General features: G+C 46.3%; 1 protein-coding gene across 1 annotated transcript in view; it reads right to left on the bottom strand.

The window, feature by feature from the left end:
* DNMT1 (DNA (cytosine-5-)-methyltransferase 1) overlaps positions 1-11,586 on the bottom strand; it is a 43,928-nt gene that overhangs the window by 31,842 nt on the left and 500 nt on the right. The window contains exons 2-6 of the mRNA XM_010828384.1: positions 3,842-3,878; positions 3,083-3,190; positions 2,669-2,888; positions 1,530-1,605; positions 181-256 (exon numbers count right to left, since the gene is read on the bottom strand). Coding sequence (XP_010826686.1) covers positions 181-256; positions 1,530-1,605; positions 2,669-2,888; positions 3,083-3,190; positions 3,842-3,878 — 517 coding nt within the window. The remainder of the gene's footprint in view (positions 1-180; positions 257-1,529; positions 1,606-2,668; positions 2,889-3,082; positions 3,191-3,841; positions 3,879-11,586) is intronic.

Here is an 11,586-nt window from a genome sequence, read left to right as displayed (position 1 = left end):
ATGGGCCTGCTAAGCCCTCGGGTCTCATCATGATACACTTTGCACTGCCCGGGGTCCAGGGATACGTTCTAACACCTTCTCAGTCACTTCTGGTCCATAGACAGACCAAGCGTAAATTCACAGTTAACGGAAAACGTACCAAAATAAGGCAGAGTTAAGAAACTTAAACGCGAGCCCCACCTGGTCTTTTTCTTCATCAACAGAATCGTCTGACTTCACTTTTTCAGGTTCTTCCTCAGGTTTTCGTTTGGCAGGGCTGTCACACACAGTAAAGCCAACTGTTAGCTCAGCCCAACCCTAGACCTCCAGTGGGCATGAAGCAACTTACTGATACATTCCTCCCTCTGTATGGGAAGATTCAGGGCATGGACTCCCCCTTCCCTCCAAGGAGACGCCCTCATTGTCAGGATGTTAAAGTTCAACATATCTTCAAATGACAGGTTTAGAATACTGCCATTTTGCAAACCTTATAAAATCATGGATCTAGACTTTGATCAACAGCTGCTATCATCACCAAAAAGACGTGACATGCTTCTGATGGACAGCCCCAGTTTGTTAATGAAGTTTCAGAAAATAAAACTGGAATCTGAACAAGCCTCTAGACCTAGCTACCAGTTTATAGAAAACCAGAGACAAGTGAACACATTAACCACCACTAATGATGGTGATCCGGAAGCTAAAACAAAACCAAGTTTCTTTAAATAAATGGCAAGAAAATAAGGAATCTTAAAAGGATTAAGGAAGAAGTCAACCAAACTCTGTTAACATACGCGGAAGTATGAACACTGCTGTATACCTGGTAGTTAGGAGCTATTATACTTTATGAGGCATGAAATTATAGTTCTGTTTTGTCTTCTTAAAAAGACTGTTTCCTAAATGTTAGCAACTATAGCAAAATATGAATTAAAACTTGTCAGAGGAAGACCCTGTCATCTAGAAATACAGTATTTATGGATAAGATGACATGTCTGACTTGTTTCAAAGTAACCCAAGTGGGGGTGTGGTATGTATGGAGGTGTAATTCATTTGGAATAGATCATTGGAGCACATGGGGCTGAGGATGAAACGATCACCAGGAGCTGTTAACTGCTGTCACTGGGCCATATACAAGGGGTTCATTTTACTACTCTTGGTGATTTTGTGTATGCATATTTGAAGCTTCCCAGAAAGACTAAGGGCAGGAGTAGAAGGGGGCGAGAGAATGAGATAGTTGGAGGGCATCACCAACTCGACTGTCATGAGTTTGAATACACTCTGGGAGACAGTGAAGAACAGGGAAGCCTGCTGTGTAGCACTCCATGGGGTCGCAAAGAGTCGGACAGGACTTAGCAACTGAACAACGTTAACAGGAAAAATGGATGAGGTCTTCAGAAATGCTGTTCATGAGTGTCTGATAGCAAAATACCAAAGTGAAACCCAGGCAATGTGGAAGTCAGAATCACTAAATTACATCCTACTAATTCTATACGTGGTTTACCAAAAACAGTTGGCCCCTAAAAAAGGGGCTTGTCCATTCATTATATACTGACCCCCGTGTGAAATGAGATGTGATGGTGGTCTGCCTGGTAGTCTTCCTTGTAATCCTGGGGCTAGAAGAGACTTCAGCTGTTTAAAGAAAAAGAAACAAAAAAGTCACTAAGAATAAAAAAGTTCACAGCAAAGGTACAGTTCTTCAGAATTACCAGGCTGCTGCAGAGACCAGCTTCTGAGGATTAAGAATCCTCCTCTTCTTATTTTCAGCAACCACCATCTTGATAAAACTCACCAAATTAGCACCTGCCAGTTTGCTGAACCATTTTAACACAACCTCTTATATGACGGGCCCAACCCTGACACAGACAAGGAAACAGAACCTTTGCTTCCATCATCAGAAGGTGAAGTGGTCAAGAGCCTGACCTGAGCTCAAGTCCCATGCTCTTATTCTTTTAAAAATTTCAGAAGAGTTACTCTGACTACAAACGGGGAAGGAGTCTAAGAATAAATGTTTAAACAGGCATATAACTTAGTTCTAAGTATCAGTAGATCCTGTTACTTTATACCTCAAATTCAATGATGTTTGGAGATCTAATGCTCTCAAACTTGGTCAAAGACAAAAATTTCTAGTCTACATCGAAGCTAGTTAGAAGTATACACAAGGGGGAATTCCCTGGCGGTCCAGTGGTTAAGACTGGGCACTTGCACTGCCATGGGCCCAGGTATGATCCCTGGTCAGGGAACTAGGATCCCACAAGCCGAGTAGCGCGGCCAAAAATATATACATATATGGATACACAGGAGAAGGCAATGGCACCCCACTCCAGTACTCTTGTCTGGAAAATCCCATGGATGGAGGAGCCTGGTAGGCTTCAGTCCATGGAGTCGCTGAGAGTTGGACACGACTGAGCAACTTCACTTTCACTTTTTACTTGCATGCATTGGAGAAGGAAATGGCAACCCACTCCAGTGTTCTTGCCTGGAGAATCCCAGGGACGGGGGAGCCTGGTGGGCTGCCATCTATGGGGTCACACAGAGTCGGACACGACTGACGTGACTTAGCAGCAGATGGATACACAAGAAAGAAGTGATGCCCAGGGGAGCGGGTGGGATGAACCTATGGCGCCAAGTCTAATTGTCCTCCCCTTTGGTGATACCATACTCCAACAAGGTCAAATGAGTCGAATGCTCTTACACTTTGTTTCTCCATCAGACTTGCTTCTCCTGGGCGTGTAAAGTCTGGAGACAGGTTTGGGGGGCTTGCCTTTCTCTGCCATTACCACTCTGCAATCCTCACCACTTGTCTGGCTCCCGTTCTCTAGACATCCATTCGCTTCCCGACTGAAAGCATGAGCTCCGTTCTCCAAGGACAAATCTTTATTTAAAAGGGATTTGACTTTAGCCAGGTAGCCCTCCTACAGCAGGAAAGGATAATTTGAGTAGCAGTGAATGTAAACAAGTGGCAATGAGAGAATAATAAGGAAACACATGTGTTCCCTTTGTATAACCATCAGGTGACATGGGGAGTTGGGATTATTCAGCCTCCCTGGTCACAGACCAGTTACCCCGGAGGCCAAGTCTTCCAGACGCCAGGACCCTGAAGACTTACCTCAGATAATTCTTCTTTATGCAATTTGGTTTCCAAATCACATAACTGATTCTTTATTTCTGTCCGCAGAAATTCGTGCAAGAGATTCAGTTTCTCCTTCACACATTCCTAAGGGAAGGATATATGTTTAGAAGTCCCCACACTCTGAAACAACGCACTAAGGCACACTTACACTGCCTGGCCACATAACAATGACTGAAAGGCAGGCAACGCTGAGTCAAGACATGTTCGTGATAGTTCCATTAAGATCATATTACTTATTATTTTTATTTTTTTAAGAGGGACTTCCCTAGTGGTCCAGTGGCTAAGACTCCACACTCCCAATGCAGGGGACCCAAGTTCGATCCCTGGCCAGGGAACTAGATTTCATGTGCCACAGCTAAGACCTGGTGCAGCCAAATAAATATTTAAAAAAAAAAAAAAGATCATATCACACCATCTACAGGGTGGTGAAAAATGGGAAGATTAGGAAGTGAAACAGACACATAATGGTATAGTAGAACAAAACTGATTCTGAAAAAAACAGTGTGACCAGGGCAAGTTATAATCTAGACTTGCTGATAGGGAACCTAGATTGGGAAACTTGATGAGTTACCAAAAGCTAACTGATAACAGCCTATTAATATAGCACATTAGACAAAAACATCCAAGTTATCCTTAAGAGTTTAAGGAAAAGAGAGCCAATTCCACTTTGAGCTACATAGTCTATCAGACAGTCACATCTGATAATAGATTTTGTTAAGGTGGAGATGACCTTACCTTTTCTGTCAAACTATCTCTTTCCAAATCTTTGAGCCTGGGGGAAGAAAAAAGGGAAGAAAGAAAACGCTTGTTAAGCAACACTGTTCATCTATAATACCACAGTTTAAAGAACTTTGGAAATAACTTCAACACGGATATTAGAAAATACAATGGTTCCCCCTGCTCAATGTGTAGAATGCCCCACTGCAAGTGCCTACATACACATTAAGAAGTCATTTGCAATCTAAGTGAGGTTCCCTTTTTGGGGGGTGTTTTTCTGATAGTGGAAAGGGATAATACAGGCACTCTATGACAATGTTATTTTAAAGACACTGGCGGTCCAGTGGTTAAGAGCCTGCACTCCCAATGCAGGGGGCACAGGTTTGACCCCTGGTCGGGAACTAAGATCCAACATGTTGAACAGTGCAGTCAAAAATTAAGATTTAAAAAAAAAAAAAGGCACTGGGAAAGTGGAAGCATAGTTGGGGTCCTTCCCAAGTTAAGTGACCAACAGGTGGTCTTCCTCCAGTTGAACCTGACCAAGAGTCCATAGAAGGGCATACAGAGGTTAGAAAGAGTGAACCAGGGCAACAGGAGGCTGCGGAAACAGTCAGCTAACACCCCCAAAGGCCAGGATGGGGACAGTGGGAGTGGCAGCACTCTGATGAGTAGGAAATGGAAGTCGGGGTCACCTGGGGCAGCACAGGGTGCCCCACACACAAGGAAGAGAGAGGAAGTCAGAGAAGCTGGCTGGCGCCTCACCCAAGAGCTCATCCTTGTGAACGTTTCTACCTAGTCATTCAGGTGTGCAGAACTGTCACGAGTTTCGCTGGAAAAATCATGGTCTGACTTGATTACTAAGATGAATGTCTTGCCTCTTTTCGGGGGAAGGGAGCAAAGAGAATAAAGGAACAAGAAGCAAAAGACACAGAGGAAATGGAGAGGCTGTTGTTCCTGGCTTGGGCAGTGTTCCTGTGGGCAGCGGAGTGAGAACAGGTCCAACCAGCTAAGCCAGCGTCCGTCAGCAGAGGGGGGTTGCCCTGGGCAGGGAAGGACTGGGCAAAGGAAGGACTGGTCCTCCCTTTGGGCACCCAGGCAAGGTACTCGGTTACCACCAACCTAAAGGGCAGGAATAGAGCTCTCCCAGACTGACCTTCGAAGAGGGAGGGCAGATGTAAGCAGCACAGACAGGAATGTGAGTGACAGGCTCTGCTGGACTAGTGACAGACAGTGGCTACTCCGAGTGGGTGGGGATCCTGCTTCTAGCTGCAAACATCATCTGTGGGTGCCTCCTCTGCGCCAGACCCTGTTTCAGGCAACAAGCTGAGTGCTGAGATGTACGCACTGCCAGGCAGGGGCTTCCTGGCTGGCGCTGGATGCTCAGCAGAGGTCTGGCTATAGAAGAGACTGAGCAGGGGCTTCCTGGTGGGCCAGCAGCTAAGACAATCATGCTTCCACTGCAGCGGGCATGGGTTTGATCCCTGGCCAGAGAACTGAGAACCCACAATGCCACGGAGCACAGCCAAAAAAAAAAAAAAGATAGCAGCCTACCGACAGAGTGGTTAATATGCTGTGTATCACATGCGTTGTGTAATCTGGACTCAAGATTCAGAGTCAGGCTTTCCAGAAGCATGTGGAGTCCCTTCCAGGCAAAAGTCATTCTACCCCCAAAACAACTCAGGTCCTGGGAGAGCCTTAGTTGAGGACGACTGCAGATCATGTTGCTCAGAGCCAGAGGCGCACACACTGCTGCCGGAGCACCACAGCCACCCACCTTCAGTCACTGTGCTCACAAAACCCTGGCAGGACACAGCTCCCACCTCAACCGGGTCACCTCAGGCATCAAGGACAACGCTCAGATGGAAGCCCATCAAGGGGCCCTTTGCCCAACGCTGACAACGCCTATATCTGGGCAGGAGACAGATCTGCAGGTCAGAATTTTTTAAATCTTTCCTATTGAAGTGGGATATTTAGCTTGGCAGGGAGAAACAGATCTTGGGGGTATCTCAAAAGTCTCGCCCTGTGAAGACTAGATTTAACCTGCTCAGCCCTGGAGTGGGAGGCAGGAGCCCAGGGCAGGCACTGAGGAGCCAGAGGTGGGGCAGGAGGAAGGCTGGTCAGTGTGCCTCCCCTGGTGCCCAGGCTATCACTGGAGAGTTTATCCCCATCCCAGTAAAACTGGTGACACTACCTCCCATCTAGGTTCACAGCCAGGAGGATGAGAAGCAGATATGAAGGACCGAGTAGTCACAGAAGATGGCAACATTACATACACACACACACACACACATATATATATATAACCTTAGCTACCTTCTGGTCCAAGATCCCATGACTCATTCCTAGCTGCTTCCATCAGAGCAGCTCTTGAAAGGCAAAAAAGATATACGTCGACCACTGTGAAGGCCAACAGAGTTTAAGTCTGAGGCTTCTGAAGAAAAAGGATATAAATGGCAACAGGAAGGAGGGACACAGAGAAGCTGAGAGCTCAGTGGGAACTAGGCAGAGGAGCTGCCACAGCAGGGCAAGAAACTCACACGAGTCAGGCCAACACAGGGGAAGAAAGGCAAATCCTGAGAGGAGCTGGGTGCCTGTCTCAAGGAGGTCAGCAATGTCAGGCTAAAATATCACAGATTTTCTCCATAGTTAACAAACCATTGGAAGAGTCATGGGGGAGATAAAACCCAAGAATCAGTCATGTTTTAGTGGGGGATAAACAAAGTCAAGATGGCAGAAATATACAATATGTATTATTTTAAAAGAGATAAAGTGTTAAATCACCATAAGGTGTTAAATCACTCTAACATCCTAAATTGGGCTTCCCTGGTGGCTGGACGGTAAAGAATCTGCCTGCCAATGCAGGAGACCTGGGTTCGATCCCTGGTCAGGAAGATCCTCTGGAGGAGGGAATGACTAGCCACTCCAGTACTGTTGCCTGGAAAATCCGATGGATAGAGCCTGGCAGGCTACAGTGCATGGGATTACAGAGTCAGACATGACTGAGTGGCTAACTCTTGACATCCTAAATTAGAAACACTGATCTGTAATATGGTTTCACAGCAGGAGCTGAGAACATCCTGGAGAAGTTACAAAGCTCTGTTAATTGTGCCTTCCGTAACTGGCTGCATGGTGGGTGGTACCGGAGACAGTATTTGTGGAGGGAAGGATAACGGACCCTCTCCCCTAGTTCCCCAGAACCTGTGAATATGTTACCTTACATGGCAAAAGGGACTTTGCAGATGTGATTAAGAGTACAGCTCTTGAGATGGAGAGGGTATTCTGGATGACTCAGGTGGGTCTTATCAAATCATTTAAATCCTAGGAACAGATAAAGTTCCCAGCTGCATTTCAAGTGATGTGACTACAGAATGGTCAAAAAGACGTGATGTGAGAACTCACTTTGAGGGCTTAAAAGATGAAGGAAAGGGGCCACGAGCCAACAGATGACGTCGCCTCCAGGCACTGGGAATGGCTTTCACCCTACAGCCAGCAAAGAAGAAGGACCTCAGTCCTACAACCACAAGGAACTGAATTCTGCTGACAACCTGAGAGAGTAAGAAACGGGTTCTCCCCTAGGGCCTCCAGGAAGGAAGGCAGCCTGCTGATGCTTTGATTTTAATCCAGTGAAACCCACACCACATTTCTGACCTACAGAATCAGAGGATAACAAATATGTTTTATTTAAGTTACTAAGACTGCAGTAGTTTGTTATGACAGCAGTTAAAAACTAATACAGTACCAGAAAGGCAGAACTTTTTGGTAGGGAAGAAGGGAGCAGACCACGAATTTTAGGAGTGAAAGACAGTCCAGTGAATCTACGTGGCTATTTAACAGCTAGAAATTAGAACTGGCTCTCCAAAGAGGCATCTCTGGCTGGTACTGTTAACTGCCGAAGGCAGAAACCCTAAGACTGGAGGAAAATAAGGGTCCGAGAATTGAAAAGAAATATGGGGGAGATCAGGACTGAAGCTCCCAGGTAGTAAACAGCATCACCAAAGTCAAGAATACAAAGAATTAAGGAGAGAAAACCATCTTAACTGAGGAATGGCTGGGCACCTGGCACAAAAGCTAAGCTAAGGTGGCAGCAAAAAGAACAGGTCCAGATGAGTATACAAGAAGCCAGGCAAATAGGAAAGTTGGAATGATAAGCAGGCATGGGCTGCTATATTAGTATCTGCCTTAGGATCAGGTTTGCAAGTTGGTAATTCATTAATAAGGTATGTTCCCCACCCCCCCACCCCCCATAATGGAAGTGAAACATACAGCTGCCATGTAATAAGCAGGGAAGCAGGTTTCTGTGCAGGTGTTGCTCTGCCACGTTTACCTCTTTCAGCTCAGTCTTCACAGTGCCCTAGTGTGGTGGGCACCTCTGTCCCATTTTAGAGATAAAGCATCAGGAAGTTAGGCTACTTGGTCATATAGCTGGCAAGTGGCAGGCTGGGCTTTGAACCCCAGGAGTCTGCACGTCTAGAATCCTACTTCAGGGGAGAACTAGAGAAGTCAGTTATGCCTTCCGTACCTATTCAGGAGCCACAGACTAGTTAAGAACTTGAAGATCCACTCTAATCTAATCAGAGTGGTTAGCAGATAGGAAAGCTGTCATAATTACAAAGGCTGAGTCAGATTTGTGTGAGGAGGTGTCTAGTATTAGTATGTCAATTCAGGCTTCACTGAAGGTGAAAGTCTAGCAAGCAAGAATCTGAGTCTACTGGATTCTAAGCTGCAGATGCAACCAATGAGGCAAACATGCTTGGACGACAAGTGATCATCAACTCCAGACTGCAGAGGCAGCATGAGGGGTATACTGACAGAATTTAACCCCTTCTCATGGCAGGGAAAGGGGATTGTCTTTCTGAGCAGTCTTGGGAATGAATGGACAGTAGCCACCATGGGGAAGGAGTCAGGTGCAGTCTAGCCTCACACTGGTGGCTCTGCATGGTCTCAGGCCCCAAAAACCTAAAGGATAACCTGAATGGCTTGTAAGAAAAAGAAGGGCACAGGATGAGTCAGGCAAGTGGATGGCAGTCCTGGACTTCAAGTCATCACATGCGTATGGGGCAGGAAAACCTCCCACTCCAACTTATATCCTAAGAGGATAAGTTTCAAACTTAGAGAAAAAAGACCAAATGGCAACAGAAAGACAAGTGGGAAGACTACTGCTTTTTCTATACAAAAGATGGTGGCTTGGAGAGTAAGAAAAATCAAGTGGAAAAATGTGGCTTGTCCTGAAAGGCCTGATTTTTAGAAGACTTAGGACATGTGCGTGCTAAGTTGCTTCAGTCGTGTCCGACTCTTTATGATCCCATCGACTGTAGCCCACCAGGGTTCTCTGTCCATGGGATTCTCCAGGCAGGAACACTGGAGTGGGTTGCCATTTCCTTCTCCAGGGGACCGTCCCAATCCAGGGATTGAATCCATGTCTCTTATGTCTCCTGCATTAGCAGGCAGATTCTTTACCACGAGCACCACCTGGGAAGCCCTGAACTTAGTTTTTACACTTAGTTACACTTTAAAAACTCAAACACTGGACTTGCCTGGTGGCGCAGTGGATAAGAATCTGCCTGCCAACGCAGGACACAGGCTCCATCCTTGGTCTGGGAAGATTCTACACGCTGCAGGGCAACTAAGCCCATGCGCCACAACCACTAAACCTGTGCTGTAGAGCCTGAGTGCTGCAAATACTGAAGCCCACGTGCCTAGGGCCTGTACTTCGAAAGAAAAGCCACAATGAGGAGCCTGCGCACTACAACAAAGAGTAGCCCCTGCTTGCTGCAACTAGGGAAAGCCCACGCACAGCAACAAAGACCCAGTGCAGCCGTAAGTAAATGTACAAATACCTAAACATTAAGAACATTTTCTAGTATCATCATATAGGTAATGTAATGGTATGAGTCTTAAAAGAAGCTGCCATATAAACACAAGTTAGCGTAAGTGACAAGAATTCCTCAGTGAGGACTAGGCCTAAATTTTGTTCCTATTCTACTAGATTTAGTATAATCCATAACATGAGGTACCTAATTTTCATGAATCAAAAAGTTATATCTCCATTTACAAGGTGGTATAAGGGAACATTTTAAAGGGAATATTGAATGCCATGTTTACACCTGTATTTTAGAAGCTAAAATTCAAAATTTAAGAAAAGCTGTTGAGAGGGTCACATAAGGTGACAATGTCAATGGTCTGAGGCAGAAACCTAAGCCTACACTGGGCTTCCCCGGTGGTCCAGGGGTTAAGATTCCATGTTCCCAACACAGGGGGCATGGGTTTGATCCCTGGTCAGGGATGGATCCCACATGCCATGAGGTGTAGTCAAAAAATAACCCAAAATGAAAAAAAAAAAAAAAAAAAAACCTAAAACCAGACTCTATACCTAACAGTAGGCAATTCTAGTTCAAGGTAATATGGAACCTACGGTGAATGATGGATTGATGGATTGTAACACTCACCTAAGAACATTCAAATTCAGCCAAACAGAAGCCTTGCTCTGGCCCAATAAAAGCCCTCACAGAAGGGAAAGGTTTTGCCAAGAAGCAGATCTTAGCAGAAATCTTTGCTTCCTTACAGTTAATTCCTAGGGCAACCACTCTTGAGAACAGTTGAAGATTAAGTGAGATCATGTAAAGTGTTCTATACAATTAGCAGAACTGAAAAAAAGCAAGTTAGATTAGTCAAGAATGCTGACACGGGGGACTTTATGTGCCAGGCATATTCTCATTTAATCCAATACCAGTTTAAAGCCCATGTTAACTGTCCAAGTCCACAGACGCGACTAGTTTATGAAACTTGCCCAAGGTCATGGATGGCTCAGTGGAGGTAGCACTCTCACCATCAAGGTAAAGAAGGCTGAGCCCAATATCCCCGTTCTGGGTCTAAAATGAAGTGAGGCACTTTCATAAATCCATTTCCACTTCAAGTCATGTTTTATCTTGGGCGAGATGTATAGGGATTATTTAGCAAGGCACATCACCCTCTAACTGTGGCTAAGAAGTGGTCTGACACCTGGGAGGAGGATCCAAATACCCGCTATCACCTACTCTCCACCTTTCAAAAGCCCGAATCAGAACTGGTCTGGCACAACTTTAGGAAAGAAGCAAAGGGAAATAGGGAAATGGCAAAATCAGGTTCACAAATCTGGTTGGAAGCATTCAGGGCTGGTTCCCACATTGTTGTAAGTGAGGTTTGCAAGTTTCCAAGAGTGAAACTGATGCCCTTCACCAGCAAGAAGCCTAGGGTGCACACTGGGCTTGCCTGAAGATCCATGTGCACAGAGTAGCTGTAGCTGCATCCCCAGTATTAGCTGCTGCCCCCCTCACTCCCCTTCCCACACATGCACATACATACGCACACATACACAAGGAAACCAGCCAGTTCTCCCTAGCAAGGCTTCCTTGATGCCCACAGCTCAGATTTACTGGAAGAAACCACTCAGTTTTCACGCTGCCCAGCCCTATCCTATCACTGAAGGATAAGGGGTCCTTCCAGAATGCTACTACCCTAGCCATATGAGGTGATGGAGGGAGCCCCCCAAGGAAGACAGGGCTCGCAAACCTGAGCCGGCCGCGCCAGGGCCCCGACCGGCGGCGGCATCTGTCTCTGGAGGCTGCCATCGGGATGCTTGGCGTGGGACGCCGAGAGAATCCCCCCAAATACCCTCGGGGACCAGGCCAGCCCAACCCCCTCGAGTGGACCGGGCACCGGAAGTGGAGGCCGAAGTGCCCGGGCTGAGGGGGATCCCGAGGCCGCAGGCTGGCCACCTCCCGGGC

Source organism: Bison bison, unplaced genomic scaffold, assembly GCF_000754665.1.
Source record: "Bison bison bison isolate TAMUID 2011002044 unplaced genomic scaffold, Bison_UMD1.0 scf7180017864492, whole genome shotgun sequence".
NCBI lineage: Eukaryota > Metazoa > Chordata > Mammalia > Artiodactyla > Bovidae > Bison > Bison bison.
This window is presented reverse-complemented; position numbering and strand designations above follow the sequence as displayed.